General features: G+C 38.6%; 1 protein-coding gene across 13 annotated transcripts in view; it reads left to right on the top strand.

The window, feature by feature from the left end:
- Nucleotides 1-12968, top strand: part of PLCB4 (phospholipase C beta 4) — a 216200-nt gene that overhangs the window by 165167 nt on the left and 38065 nt on the right. For all 13 annotated transcript variants that reach the window (XM_064510009.1, XM_064510012.1, XM_064510003.1 and 10 more), the window contains 4 exons: nt 122-173; nt 2415-2517; nt 6071-6235; nt 9117-9321. In XM_064510009.1, coding sequence (XP_064366079.1) covers nt 122-173; nt 2415-2517; nt 6071-6235; nt 9117-9321 — 525 coding nt within the window. The remainder of the gene's footprint in view (nt 1-121; nt 174-2414; nt 2518-6070; nt 6236-9116; nt 9322-12968) is intronic.

The following is a 12968-nucleotide window of genomic DNA, read 5'->3' as shown; positions in this document are numbered from 1 at the left end:
TTTAATTTTCATTTAAACTAATTATTCTGGACAAACAGTCTTATTTTCGTTCTACGAGAGATCATTCATGATATGCATTATTTAGGAGGAAAGATGCTATCTTTTTTTTCTCTCTTGACAGATTTAGCAATGCAATTGAATCAAGGAAAATTTGAATATAATGGATCATGCGGGTGAGTGATGTGATTTAAACTGTTGTCACTGTGCATCAGAATCCTTTACTATGGCTTTAATAAAATATTGTCACTATTAATTATGTGTTACAAAAGAAAAATGAGATGCTAGGTAGAGTAGAAATTAGCAGAATTCAGGCAGAATTATCCCCTGCAAGGAGGTATTGTGATGAATATGCTTTTTAATTATGCCCATTTTTTTTTAATGAAATAGAAGAGGCTTTGTGTGCAAATTAGGAAGAAGATCATGAATAGCATACACAGAGTTATTTAAATCCATCTTCAACTTCTATTCTGAATCTTTTTTTAAAGATACAATGTTGTATGGGGATTCATTGCACAGTTCAGAGAATAGTCAAATTTATTTGGGCAGGTTGAGTCTTACTTCATAGGGAATGTTTTTTTTCTTATCTTTGTACTTTAGGTGGAGAGCAAATTGCACAGAGAACACTGAAGTGTTTCATCTCTCCAAGTTCTCACTCATTAATTCTGCATCAATAGGGATTGTCAAGCAATGCTGATAGCTAATTCTGAAATGTTTATACCTTAATAGGATAGACAGAGAAAGTTTGATGAACTGTAGGAAGTGGCAGTCCAGAAACACATTAAAATCTGCAATTCACCCTGGAAAAGAAATAACTTTTTTACTAATGCAAATCTTACTCAGAAAGAAAATTTGAGTGGAAAATTCAGTTGTGAATTCTTCAGATAGCAGCTGCTGTGTTTGACAAAGGTGCAATCCCTGATCATTTTGGTTGGAGTCTCCAACCATTACTGATACACTAATCCTGAATAATAAAAACAGAAGAAAGCAAAGCTTTTTTTTTTGTTTTGTTTTTTTAATGGCAGAGTGTGGTTTCTTTATTGTTAGACCCACAAGCCTGGTAGAAGACCGTATGTTTACTTTTACCTAATTCTCTAAAACACTGGCATCATTTTCAACCAAATTGCTTGATTCTTATATCAGTCTTCTGGTTTTACAGTAATACAGTGATGATACATGATAATATAGTGGTAATAGTTTGCTACTATAAAAATGATGTCTTTCTGTCTGTACTACTCTTTTTTTCTGATGTACAAGTTGCATGCTGGTAAAACTAGATTGAGCTACTCCAGCATGAGAGCACTGTGGATTCCAACAGGCCTGAATTATGGTCTAAGAACATCTCTGATCGTTCCCTCCTGCCCATAATCTACTTTAAATTAATAAAAGATTATGAAATAACATGCATGTATAGTGTGATGAATATTACTTTCTGAGGAATATTACTTTCCTAAACAGAAATTAAATGTTATGTAAGAAACTGAGAAAACAGACCGAGATTCTTTCCACTGGAGTTTTTCCATCACTTTTTTAATTCCTTGTGAATTTTGTCTGAGCCTTTATAACATTGTGTCCAGTGTTTCACTAGAGAGACTGGAGTGTGGATGAAATAGGAGCTGCTAGCAGCTACTGTCTGTCAGTGCTGCGGAATTAGGAGGATGACTCCGGTTAGATGTTTTCTTCCATCAGTGGAAGAGAATTCCCTTCTTAGGTAGCACAGCATTTCTGTGGATCAGCTGCTGTTTTGTTTTGATGGAAGAATCCTTGGTTTTTAATTCATCAGTGCACGTATCAGCTTCATTGATATGTTGATCCAGTGTGTAGTCCTGAGGGATGTATTGTAAGTGTTATTATGGTAGTACCTTTCACGCTACTATAATTAACAGTCTGTCAGTACTAACATTATCAGCTATTCTCCCCAAGGTTTTATAACTGAGATGAAAAAATTAGCTTCAAGCTGAAATTTATTGTGTGAATTTTGGCTCTATGGAACTGCTTCATTTAAAACAAAATTGAATAAATCCTCTGTATTTTTCAAAAGTGTTAAAAAATTAGAGTAAGTGAGAGCACCTAATTTTTATTATATGATTACTCACTGTATTTTTAAAAGGTACTCCTAAATTATTTTGAAATGTTTTTGATTATATTACATTTAGTTTCATCTTGAAACTCAGGGTAGGTTAAATACTTCAGTTGCTGCTAATTCAAAATTAAGATCAACATTTATCTATAGTTAGATGAGTGTAATATTTTCATTTTTCCCTCCTCACGCTTGCAGCTAGAATTTTAGTCCGTACTTTACAGTGTCTTAGGAGACTTCATTGTTTAAAGCTAGAACATCCATTTTATTTATATTTAATACCATTTTAATTTCCATGCAAAAATAATTTTTTTCTTCGTTTTCTTCTTAAAATAAGGTATCTACTTAAACCAGATTTCATGCGGCGACCAGATCGAACATTTGACCCTTTCTCCGAAACTCCTGTAGATGGTGTAATTGCAGCAACATGTTCTGTACAGGTAAAATAGAAATTTAGGAACTTCTGTCATCTTGGAACATCCAAAATCACATGTAAATGTGAGCAGAAATATTGTATATGTGAGCAGAAATATTGTATCTACAGAAAATATATTTAGATTGTGTGGATTTCACCAAACTGTTTCCATTGTTTTTATTTGATTGTTGGCTAAGACATCTGTGTTTACTTGAACTGAATGGAACATGATATAATTAGAAATGGTTTGTTATTACACATTATCACCGAATTTTAAACCCCGTCATACTCTTTGCAGTTCACATCAGCCTTTGCAAATAAATAAATGAGTAAAGCTCATTCCTGTGGGCAGTAAGAAACTACACAAACTTCGGTTGTCACCACAGGCCAAGCGGGAGTTTATAATGGGCATATCTGGATGGGATATTTTCAAAGCAAGTAGAACTTGAAGTCTGCGCTGTTGTCTGAGGGATGACAGCTACACGTATGCTACTTGAGGGAAGAAATCAAAGCTTCAGGAGCCTGGCATGATGAGGAAGTTGCAAGAGTAAAGCTGAAGTTGCCTGTGGAAGACAGGTGTTTTTTATTTGAGGAGTAGCCCAGCCTGTATATTCACCTCGTATTGGACATCAGAGAAAAAAGGTTCATGTGATGGAAGTCCTAACTTTGGAGTTGTCTATGAGGAGCAAAGTCCTTAAAACTTTTGGTGTTATTATGAAGCATGGTTAGATCTTCTCACAATTTGGAAGGAGACTGACAGCTGTATATCCTGTTTTGTGACTTGACTCTCCACTCTCTTAGCTGAAATATCCTACATGCAGCTTAACCAGAGTTTTCCTTTCAATTGTCGCTGTCTGTACATAGCATGGAAATTTCAAACTCTCCCTAAGGACGGGTTCGTTGCATTTGAGACGTTTAACGTTTCATTTGCACCTCCAGAAGAACAGAAATGTGTTGTTTAGTTTCTTTAATTTCAGATGGCAGTACAGTCTATCCAAGAAAGGAGTGGAGTCTGGTGAGATCTGGTGATGAGAACACAGTGCTAAGAATGATGAGAGAGAGTTTTTAGTTCACTTCTTTTACAGCTTACTCTTCTTGTATGACTAAAATGAGCCTAAAACTCCATACTTCTGTTCCTGCACCTGTAAAACTGGAATAATAATGTCAGCCAATGCATTTGAGAATTGCAGAGGAAAAACAGAAAAGGTTTTGTTGGTGTGTACTCTGAGTGGAGGGTGTTACTAGAGAGTGCAATGCTCATCAACGCAGGGGAGGGTGTGGTCCCTGCAGTGGAGGATGTACAATCTTATTAAAGACAAAACATGCCTAGTAGATGTAAACAATGGGAGGGAGAGAGAGATGGATCAGGGTTATAAGAAGAACATACCTCCACTGCATGGTTTGTTGATTCTGAATTACTTTTATTTGTACTACAGTAATAGCTAGAAGCCCTGACTGAGAGCAGGACTCCCCTTGTACTAGCATGCTGTTATAAAAAAGGTAAGAGTGGACCCAAGCCCAGTCACATACCCTTCAGCCACATAACTTTTCAGATTTATTATTCAGTGTTTCTTGGAAGAATGTTAGACCATAAAAAGAAAATAATGGCTCAGAATGAGCTTAATCTGTGAAAGCATAAGGGCTTCATTTTTTTCTCTTCTCTCCTTAATCATGCTAACAATATTTGCTCTATTTTTAAGTAATGGGTCATCTAAATGAGGTAAAAATTTGCCACTGAGTAGTCACCTGCTGTTGCTAGATTAATCTTGACTTGGAAAAGAATCAAAACAAATTTTATATACATAGCAAAACAGAGGAGTCCTGGGTTTGTTTTTTGTTTCTTTTTCTTAAAATTTTAAGCATCCTGCATTTCCTAGACACAGAATATGGAATTAGATTGATATGTGACTTAGTTTGAAGATTACACCTAAGTGAAAGCAGAGCAGTAGCTTCCATTTACCTCTTTGTAGTCAAGACATAGTAGAGGACAGTGCATCAGAAAAGAAAGTTTAAAGCATATTTTCAGACTGGTTGCTGAATAGCATTGCCCACGCTGGTGGTTTCATTCAGCATATTTTCTTAATGTGGTCAACGTACCTCTGAGACTGCAGTTAATTGGGCCACCTGACTTGTAACTGTTAATACCATGGCACAGTGAGCACAGCCGTTTCTGATTGGTATAATTTCCTATCTAAATAAATGTCTCAAATTACCAAAAGTCAGCTGGCTATAACATACGTACTTCTATAGAAAATTGTCTAAGATAGGAATTTATAGTACAACTAAAATGAAAACTATCTGCTATATACTGTATTACCGCCACACAACAATCCTTATAGAAATCAGCAAAGTTGGTAAGAAAGGAAATTAGGAATCTGGACATGTGAATGAATTGCAGTGTGATACCATGTTGTGTGCACTTAAAACACATTCACTCTTCCATGCTTTTGGTGTACGCCTGTCTCAACAGGTCCATGTCACACTTATTACTCTGTAAGAAGATGACCTTAGTTTCTGCAGAGTGGCATTGCAAATTCCCACCAAAGGTGACTTCTTTATGTGCCTGTGCCCTTAAACTCTGCTTCCATCAAATCGTTGGCCTCTGTTTCCCGAAGTGCCCACTCACATGGTTATCTGTGAGCAGCACTGTGTGGATAGCAACATCATGTTTGCACTTCCCCATTGGGTTGGTGCCACCAACTCAGCATGCACAGCGATGTACAAACAACTGTGACCTGGAAGCAAAAGTCTTCTTGCCTATGTTGCATCTTTGAAAATGTTCTTCTTCCAACACTGATTAATCTGTCATTCTTAATCCAAGATTCACCTTGAACAAAAATTTGATTGCTGCTGACATTTTTCTTTATGGGCAAATGGGATATGAAATTAACTTGTGAGTTAAGGCAGGAGCTGAGCATGTATTTTCATGGGTGAAAAGCCAGGGACTTTGCAGTTCTAATAGCTCGTGTGTCTGTGTACAGCAGTGTGTTCAGCTGAATCATGACCCAGCAAAGCATAGTAGCCCAGCGCTTACCTGTGGTGCTGTAGTGAGTCCCCTAAGCTGTATAAAGAGCAACAAGCTGCTAGAAAGTAGTAGGTTTGGTATGGGTTTCCCACTGGGCTGCTACTTGCCTTCAATGTCTATTTTCATTAACACTGAAATTCAGGATGAAGTACAACAGAGGAATTACTTCAGAAAAGGACTGCGGTTTACTATTACAGCGTGACTGTCAAATAATATAATGGAGTGCATTTTTTAAAAAAAATTATACCTCTTTTTAACTTGTGCAGAGCGGCAAGATCATTACTGTTTTGTACGCTGTGTATTCCCATTTAAAGACAAGTATGTATTTAAGGTTTAACACAATAACTTTTCAGAAAAAGGTGCAATATTAATGCTACATTTACCATTTTTGTATGACTAAATTAATATATCTGTTCTATAGAAAGTGTTTCGCAGACTGCTGTCACTAAATAAAGAATCATCAATATTCCCGGTATTCATAAAGCACTGCATACTATTTATTGCTGTTATTCTCTGTACTGCTTTTCTTTACTCTTCTATCATTATGTTGCAGGTAATATCTGGTCAGTTCTTATCAGACAAAAAAATTGGTACGTATGTAGAAGTGGATATGTATGGTTTACCCACGGACACAATACGTAAAGAATTTCGAACACGCATGGTGATGAACAATGGTCTGAATCCTGTTTACAACGAAGAATCATTTGTATTTCGAAAGGTAGGATACTTGGAAAGCAGAGTCTGTGGTTGCCAGCCCTTTTGCACATGAGCGTCCTTGCTCACTTGAGCCACCCCTCCCTGCTTCAGTCTGACTGCTCACATGAATAAGTACTGCTCCCATGAAAAAGGGTTTGTAGGGCTCCTGTTTACTACAGTAAACAATTTAAAGCTGAAATAAGCTTTTGAGAGTTTTTTTTTTTTTTTGCTTTGTTTTGTTTTTCTAATGGATAACCTCTGTAGCTGTCACATGATTTTTTGTTTCTGTTTGGCTTTTCCCTCCCCTTTGCTTCCTCCTCCCACTTGGAGGTAGCCACCTCCTCCGTGGCCATGCCTGTGTTCAAGGTATGCAGTCTGCTCAGAATGAGCCCCCGCTGGTGGACACCATCATTCCTTGGAGATTTCTTCTTCCCTGCCCTGGCAGTGGCTGCTATCTTGCACTGTTCCTTCAGCCCAGAGGGCAGGTGAGATGCTGCATCCAAAGCTAAGGTCAATGTCATTACATGGAAAAGTTGGAAGGGTGCTGTGTTCCTCAGACGTGTTTCCAGCTCCCTCCTCCAGTAGTCCATGTGCATCATGTACTTTTTTTTTTTCCAATAGCAAAGAAAAACAAACCTTTTTTTCTTGGTATGGGGGATTTAAAGAGAGAGATCACAGTCATCATTGCCAGTGTTCAGTTTTTATCTCTCAGTCTTTATATATATGATACATATATATATTATTTTATATTTTATTTTTTGTCAGCTGGAGTTTCATCCAGGCTACATGTGTTAGCAGTGCCGTCTTTGATAATGTCTGTTTTGCTTACACCTGTTTTGTTGTCATGCAAAATTGTTGCTCTTTTCCAAAGTGACAGGCTTTGCTGAGTGGTTTTACCACTTTACCTTTGGTATATGACACACATAATCTGCTTTCTTAACAGTATAACCAGTTTTTAATAGAAGCATAATTTATGCAAGAGGCTTTTCTGAACTCAAATATATTCTGAAATGAATGTGAATTTAAGTGCTTTTCTCTGCAGATGAGGAGGCACAGGGAGAATGCATTAGGTACGTGACAGGCAACCACACAGTTGCCCATAGCTTGCTGGCAATTAGGCCAGCATCTGTTGCCTTCTTATTTCTTAATTCAAAAGGCCCATAAAATACAGCTTCAGTCTGGATGAGGAGAACGTGGGTTTTGTGACATGGGTGTAATGACTGATGCTAATAGTTGGAGTAGTAGTCCCTGGACTTTCCTCTCTAACTTGCAATAAACAGTTACATGGTCACACGTTCTCTTGAATAACTCATACTGAAAGAAGGACAATAAGTTATTTTCCTTCATCACAGGCCCTAATCATGTCAGGCTGAATGTTTTAACTGAGACAGCTGTTGGTGACTAGGCAGATGAGTGAAACAAACACAGCAGGAACGGTTCCTCTGGTTGGAGGAGATGAAGACCTGGGGTGCCCAGTGCTAGAAAGTCGTGAGGGCAGGAGTGCCTTCCAGGACACCTTAGAACAAATTACTGGAGGGGGAACCATAGCCTTCTTGGTTCCTCTCCTTTCTCTAGTAAAGCTGTAACTGAGCCCATCATGTAATGAATGATGTGCTGGTCTGTGGCCTGTAGAGGAGAGATCTTAGCTGCCCTATTTGGGTTGCAGTGTTCTCCTCCAGCTGATGTTTAATCCTACACAGTTGCTCACAGGTAACGTGTTTGATTGTTCTTCTGTCACGTTTTGTTGCTTTTCTTTTAATTGATTTTAAAATAAAGCTTCAGTCATTCTAACCCAAGTTTTGTGTTGTCACTCTGTTGTGTAAGAGGGAGGCGGGGGTCAGTGCTGGTGATGAGCTGTGCTGGGAATGCTTAGTTGCAATCACCCATCCTGTGCTGTGAGGCAGGCAGAGTAGGACGCCCGTGAATAGCTCAGGTGGCTTCAGAGACCGGAAGTGTACTTCCTTCTGTGTCCTCTAGGACTTAAAAATGAAAGTGGAGGGAGGGGAAGTCTAAGGAGATAGTAGAGGCAATTTATTTTGATCTTTCCGCTTGGCCCATAACCACTGATGAAAAGAGCCAGGTAGGGAAGGAGCGGGAAGACCTCTGCCAGCATACAGGCGATGCAGACGGGCACAGAGGCTGCCCCGTGCAGTTAGTGGGTCTCCTCCTCACTGCTCCCTGCACAGAGGCAGCGTTCAGAGCAAGCACCTTTGTTCCCAGCGAGGCAGGGGACATTTTGCTCTTGTTTTGGTCAGTCGAGATGGGGGCTGGCAGATCCAAGCAGCCACAGCTCCCCCCACCCACCATACATGCCATGTACCCTTTGTGTTCGGAGTACAAGCGCACCGTACATGTGCTTGGAGCATGCCCTTTCAGCAGGGCTTTCACCCTGTCCTGCCCTCCTCTGTCTGCTTCTCTTCTCTGCAGAACCCACAGTTCAACATACATCCCCATCAGCTTGCACTTGCACTCTTCTCCCTTCTACATTGCCCTTCTGGATACATCCCAAATCCCCTCCTCTTGTCGTTATTCCTCCAGATCCAGCATTATCTACCCTTTAGTTGCCACTGCATCTGCCATTTCCCATGTAGTGTTTACCTGCCTGCTTATCGATGTCACCGCTCTCCAATAACGAAAAACAATGCAAGCTAGTGTAGCTGCAAGCTGCAGGATTGCATATTCTGAAATCTGCCTGCCTGTTACTTAGGGTGCAGAAAGCTTTTCTAGGAAAGAATCATCTGAAAGTACGCAGTTTGCCTCAGCAAAGGGGAATGACATTATCTTACAGTGATGATAGACTGTGTTTCTGGCATACGAAGTGAATGAGCAGATTCAAACATGGGAGGTGGGGAGGGTGCTACTGTACTAGAGTCATTGAATTTCTTCATTTTATGGCTTTCCAGGTTATTCTCCCTGATCTTGCTGTCCTGAGAATAGCAGTGTATGATGACAATAATAAGTTGATCGGTCAGAGGATCCTGCCTCTGGATGGTCTGCAAGCAGGCTACAGACACATTTCTCTTCGGAATGAGGGCAACAAACCACTCTCTCTTCCGACAGTTTTCTGCAACATTGTGCTTAAAACATATGTGCCTGATGGTTTTGGAGGTGAGATAATCCTATCCCTCTGTATGTTGTAAATCTTGAGTGTTGATGTGGAAGTACTGTGCTGTCAGTATGCCAGCCAGGAGCAGACACAATTCTGGAGGAGTGGAGGGATTTGGTGTGTTTAAGTTCTTGGAAACCCTGTGTATTCAGTTAAGAAATCAGCATTGGTATCGAGTGCCTCAGTTTTAATGAGAGTGAAATAGACCTATTGAAGCCAAAATACAAAATAATACAGAAAATGAGCTAATGTTCTCAATTTGATTTTCTCTGTTTGCTGACGCTTTAGTAAGATACTTTTCTTGACTTTTTTGAAGTGTAAATTTTGTATAGGTTAACCTGTATTGTAGCTATATTTTCTGGTTTGTAGGTATGAAAAAGTAAAGCAGAATCTAGACATGCATTTTTCCAAGCAAAACCACTTTTGTGTTCTTGACAATATTGGAATATCGTTGTTAGTGTTTACCCACACTTTCAAAAAATAAACAGGCCTTGACTTCACTAGCAATAATTTCGTGGACCAAATTAAGCATTTACAGAAGTGCTTGTACAGTAAGTAGGTGAATTCCTGGCTGCTGGAAAGTCAGCTGGAGTTTTGCTTTAGGGCTTTGCTGGACAGGCTTTGGGGCACTACTATGCCTTTATTCAGTATGTTTCATCTAGAGTATGTAGCATTAGAGACTTCAGCTCAAGGGAAATGCAAGCTTCTGCTTAAACCTGGGACTCCCAGGGCAGTAGCTGGAACATGAATCTAAGGGACACAATTAAGCATGTGCTTTAATTCATCTCTGAAATAAAGCTTTTGACAATAAATGATTCATTGAAAATGTTTTTTAAATTAGGGACGTGCTTCTGAAGCGGGATTGACTTTTTTCTGAATGATACCATGCTTTTTCTAGGAGTTGAACTTAAGCTTAGCAGAATTTGAGGTGGTTCAAGCCACTAAATGTGCTGATCATTGTTCAACAGGAGAAGTTTTTTTCTAAAAAAATGGATTACACAAATTCAGAAATGGAAGACATTTTTCAAACAGAGTTTGAATATCAGTTTAGAATTTGCAAATTGTGTGTAGTTCAGTATTGGTTGATCTGCTGCATTGTCAACATCACTACAGATGGTTTATCTGTTAGATTTGAGAATACAAAAAAACTATTCTACCCCTAAATAACTTTATCATTACAGTAAATTGCTGCTAGGATGAGGAAACTAGTTGTAATAGCTTACTGTCAGTGTTGGGAAAAACAGGCTCCATATCAATATGAACTAAATGAGTTCAGTTATTCATTCTCATCTCCCAACCCCAGATAGTTTTGTTGTGTTTCATGTATTTTTCTCATCGGTACAAAACAACAACCTGATGAACAACTGGGAGATATCTTTTGATACTCAGGTGGAATGATTCATATTCTGTTGGCATGTGTTTGTGAGTACTTAGCATCTGCAGTGCACCTCTCATTGTTTTATGAGCTATCGTGAGAATCTCCATGATTGTTTTAACAAATCTTCAGGAAGGTACAACTCGATTCATCAGCTGCCTGCTTTTTTATTTCCTTTTTTTCCTTGTAAGTTTTAAGAACTAACATCAACTATTAATTAGAACGGTTTGTCCATTGTAGCCTTTAAAATATGCATAATTTTGTTTTTCATATGATATAGTAATTTTTTGTGTTTTATCTGCATCAGTTATTCAGTTCCCAATAAAAAAAATACTGGTGCAAATTAGTGCAAATGAAGTAGCATTCTCCAAAGAGAAACTTCTATGATATAAGCCTCTATGTAATTAAGCACTGTTACTTAGGGTAGTGGTTAGAGTCCTCTGTAATATACTCGTCCTGTGATTTTGCTAGTTTTATATAAAACCAGGATTCTTTTACAAAATGCTAAGAACCCCCTTTCACCTTACCTCACTTGGGAGAAAGAAAACAGTAAGCAGAGGCCAAATGGCGATGTGAAAAGCAGTGATAAGTCACTTCCCTCTTAGAAATGCTGAGCCTTTGATGATGTACTTGTAGGTCAGTAATACAATTTACAGAGGTCTCACTCTCCCTAACATGGTAGTCATTTCTACCTTGAAGTTCATGATAATCAGGTACCATTTTCAAACACCACATCATGTTAGCAGGATAGTCCTGAATTTTCAAGGAAGAGTTGGAGCCAAGGACATGAACACTTGCTCACTAGGCTAGTGAAAATAGTCAGTTCTGGGTTACAAGGCCATATTATGTCTGAAAATAAATTCTGCCCATATTATGTCCGTATGAAATACAGTTGTGTAAGAGAGAGGGAGAACATGTTGAGGAACCACAGTTACTGGAGACGATCTATTTTGAATACATAAACAGATCTATCAAGGTAATGAAATCTGTTTAGGACAGCTTTGATGGGAATTGGAGTTGGATGGATTTGGACCAATCCATCCTTTTTTTGCTTCAGCAATATGTCCAGTGACTTCAGAGGAGCATTTCACAGAATAATTTAGGCCAACTGCCAGTTTGCATGAGAAGGATAGCAAGTTTATGCCCAAAGCTTTTAACAGGTTGGATATTTTTTGCAGACCTGGTCAGTGGGCCAACTTTTCTGTCTGGCATCATAGCAAGCTAATTTCAAAAATGGCTGAAAATATGACATGAAATGTGCAAAATTCCAGTGCTTATGAAAATTGTGATTGTCAGAACTGTTACTGCAGAAGCGATGGCCTGTTCTGCTAGTGAGACAGTCTAGAATAAGGATGCAAAATGTTTATCTTTTACTTGTAAGTAGCTGAAAATAGGGCTTTACACCATTCTGTAAAGAAAAAGATTTCCTGCACATGAATTGCCATCTGTGATCCCCATAATGGTCCTGACAAAAGCCTGAGTTAATTCCATGACATATTTTGTAGTGAATGGTGAGTCAGGCTGCAGCTTTTAAACTTTCTTTTCTTAAGTTACTGCTTTGACAGGAGGACCTATTAACTTAGACCAGAGACCCTTTAGTCCATAATACTGCAGTAAAAGTTTCAGAGGGATCATCAAAACGGATTGCTGCTCTAGTCTCTGAAAGCATTATGACTGTAGATACTAAATCAATTTTATTTGTAAAATCACTTTGTGTCATGGAAGGGCCTCCTTTTGTGAGTTCTTTTGAGATGGTTTTGAAGTTAGCCTTGGAAAGAGATTATTCATTATGCTAGTAAAGATTCATGTGTCTTTGTCTTCCTGTAAACCTATACTAGCATGTTTATCACTGCAGATGTCAAACACATTGTATAATCCACGTGGTTAAACTTACACAATGTGCAATTATTAACTTAATTTTAGTTTTATAGATTTCTGTCGCACTTCAGCAGGAAAAAACACACAGAATTTCTAGCCTTATTCCTGAGGCTTTATTCTGACTTCATACCAGTTTTGCACTGACCTTAGTGGCATTGCTTCTGATTTTATTGGCAATAGCTAAGGTTGCAGTTCAGGTAATTGGTGTGCTGACAGGCAAAAAACGATCACAGATGCTGGGTGGATGAGTCTACAGAGCACAGCTGAGACACAGTGCATGGTAGTATTGAATTTTATTGTAAAATAAAGAGAGGCTGGGATATTATTGTTTGTATTATTTTGTGTAAATCAAAGAAAAGAGACGGCTTCTAGGAAAGGGATTTTATTTAGTTCCTT

Source organism: Dromaius novaehollandiae, chromosome 3 (assembly GCF_036370855.1).
Source record: "Dromaius novaehollandiae isolate bDroNov1 chromosome 3, bDroNov1.hap1, whole genome shotgun sequence".
Taxonomy (NCBI): Eukaryota; Metazoa; Chordata; class Aves; order Casuariiformes; family Dromaiidae; genus Dromaius; species Dromaius novaehollandiae.
Note: the sequence above shows the minus strand (reverse complement) of the source record. Positions and strands in the feature narration are given on the sequence as shown.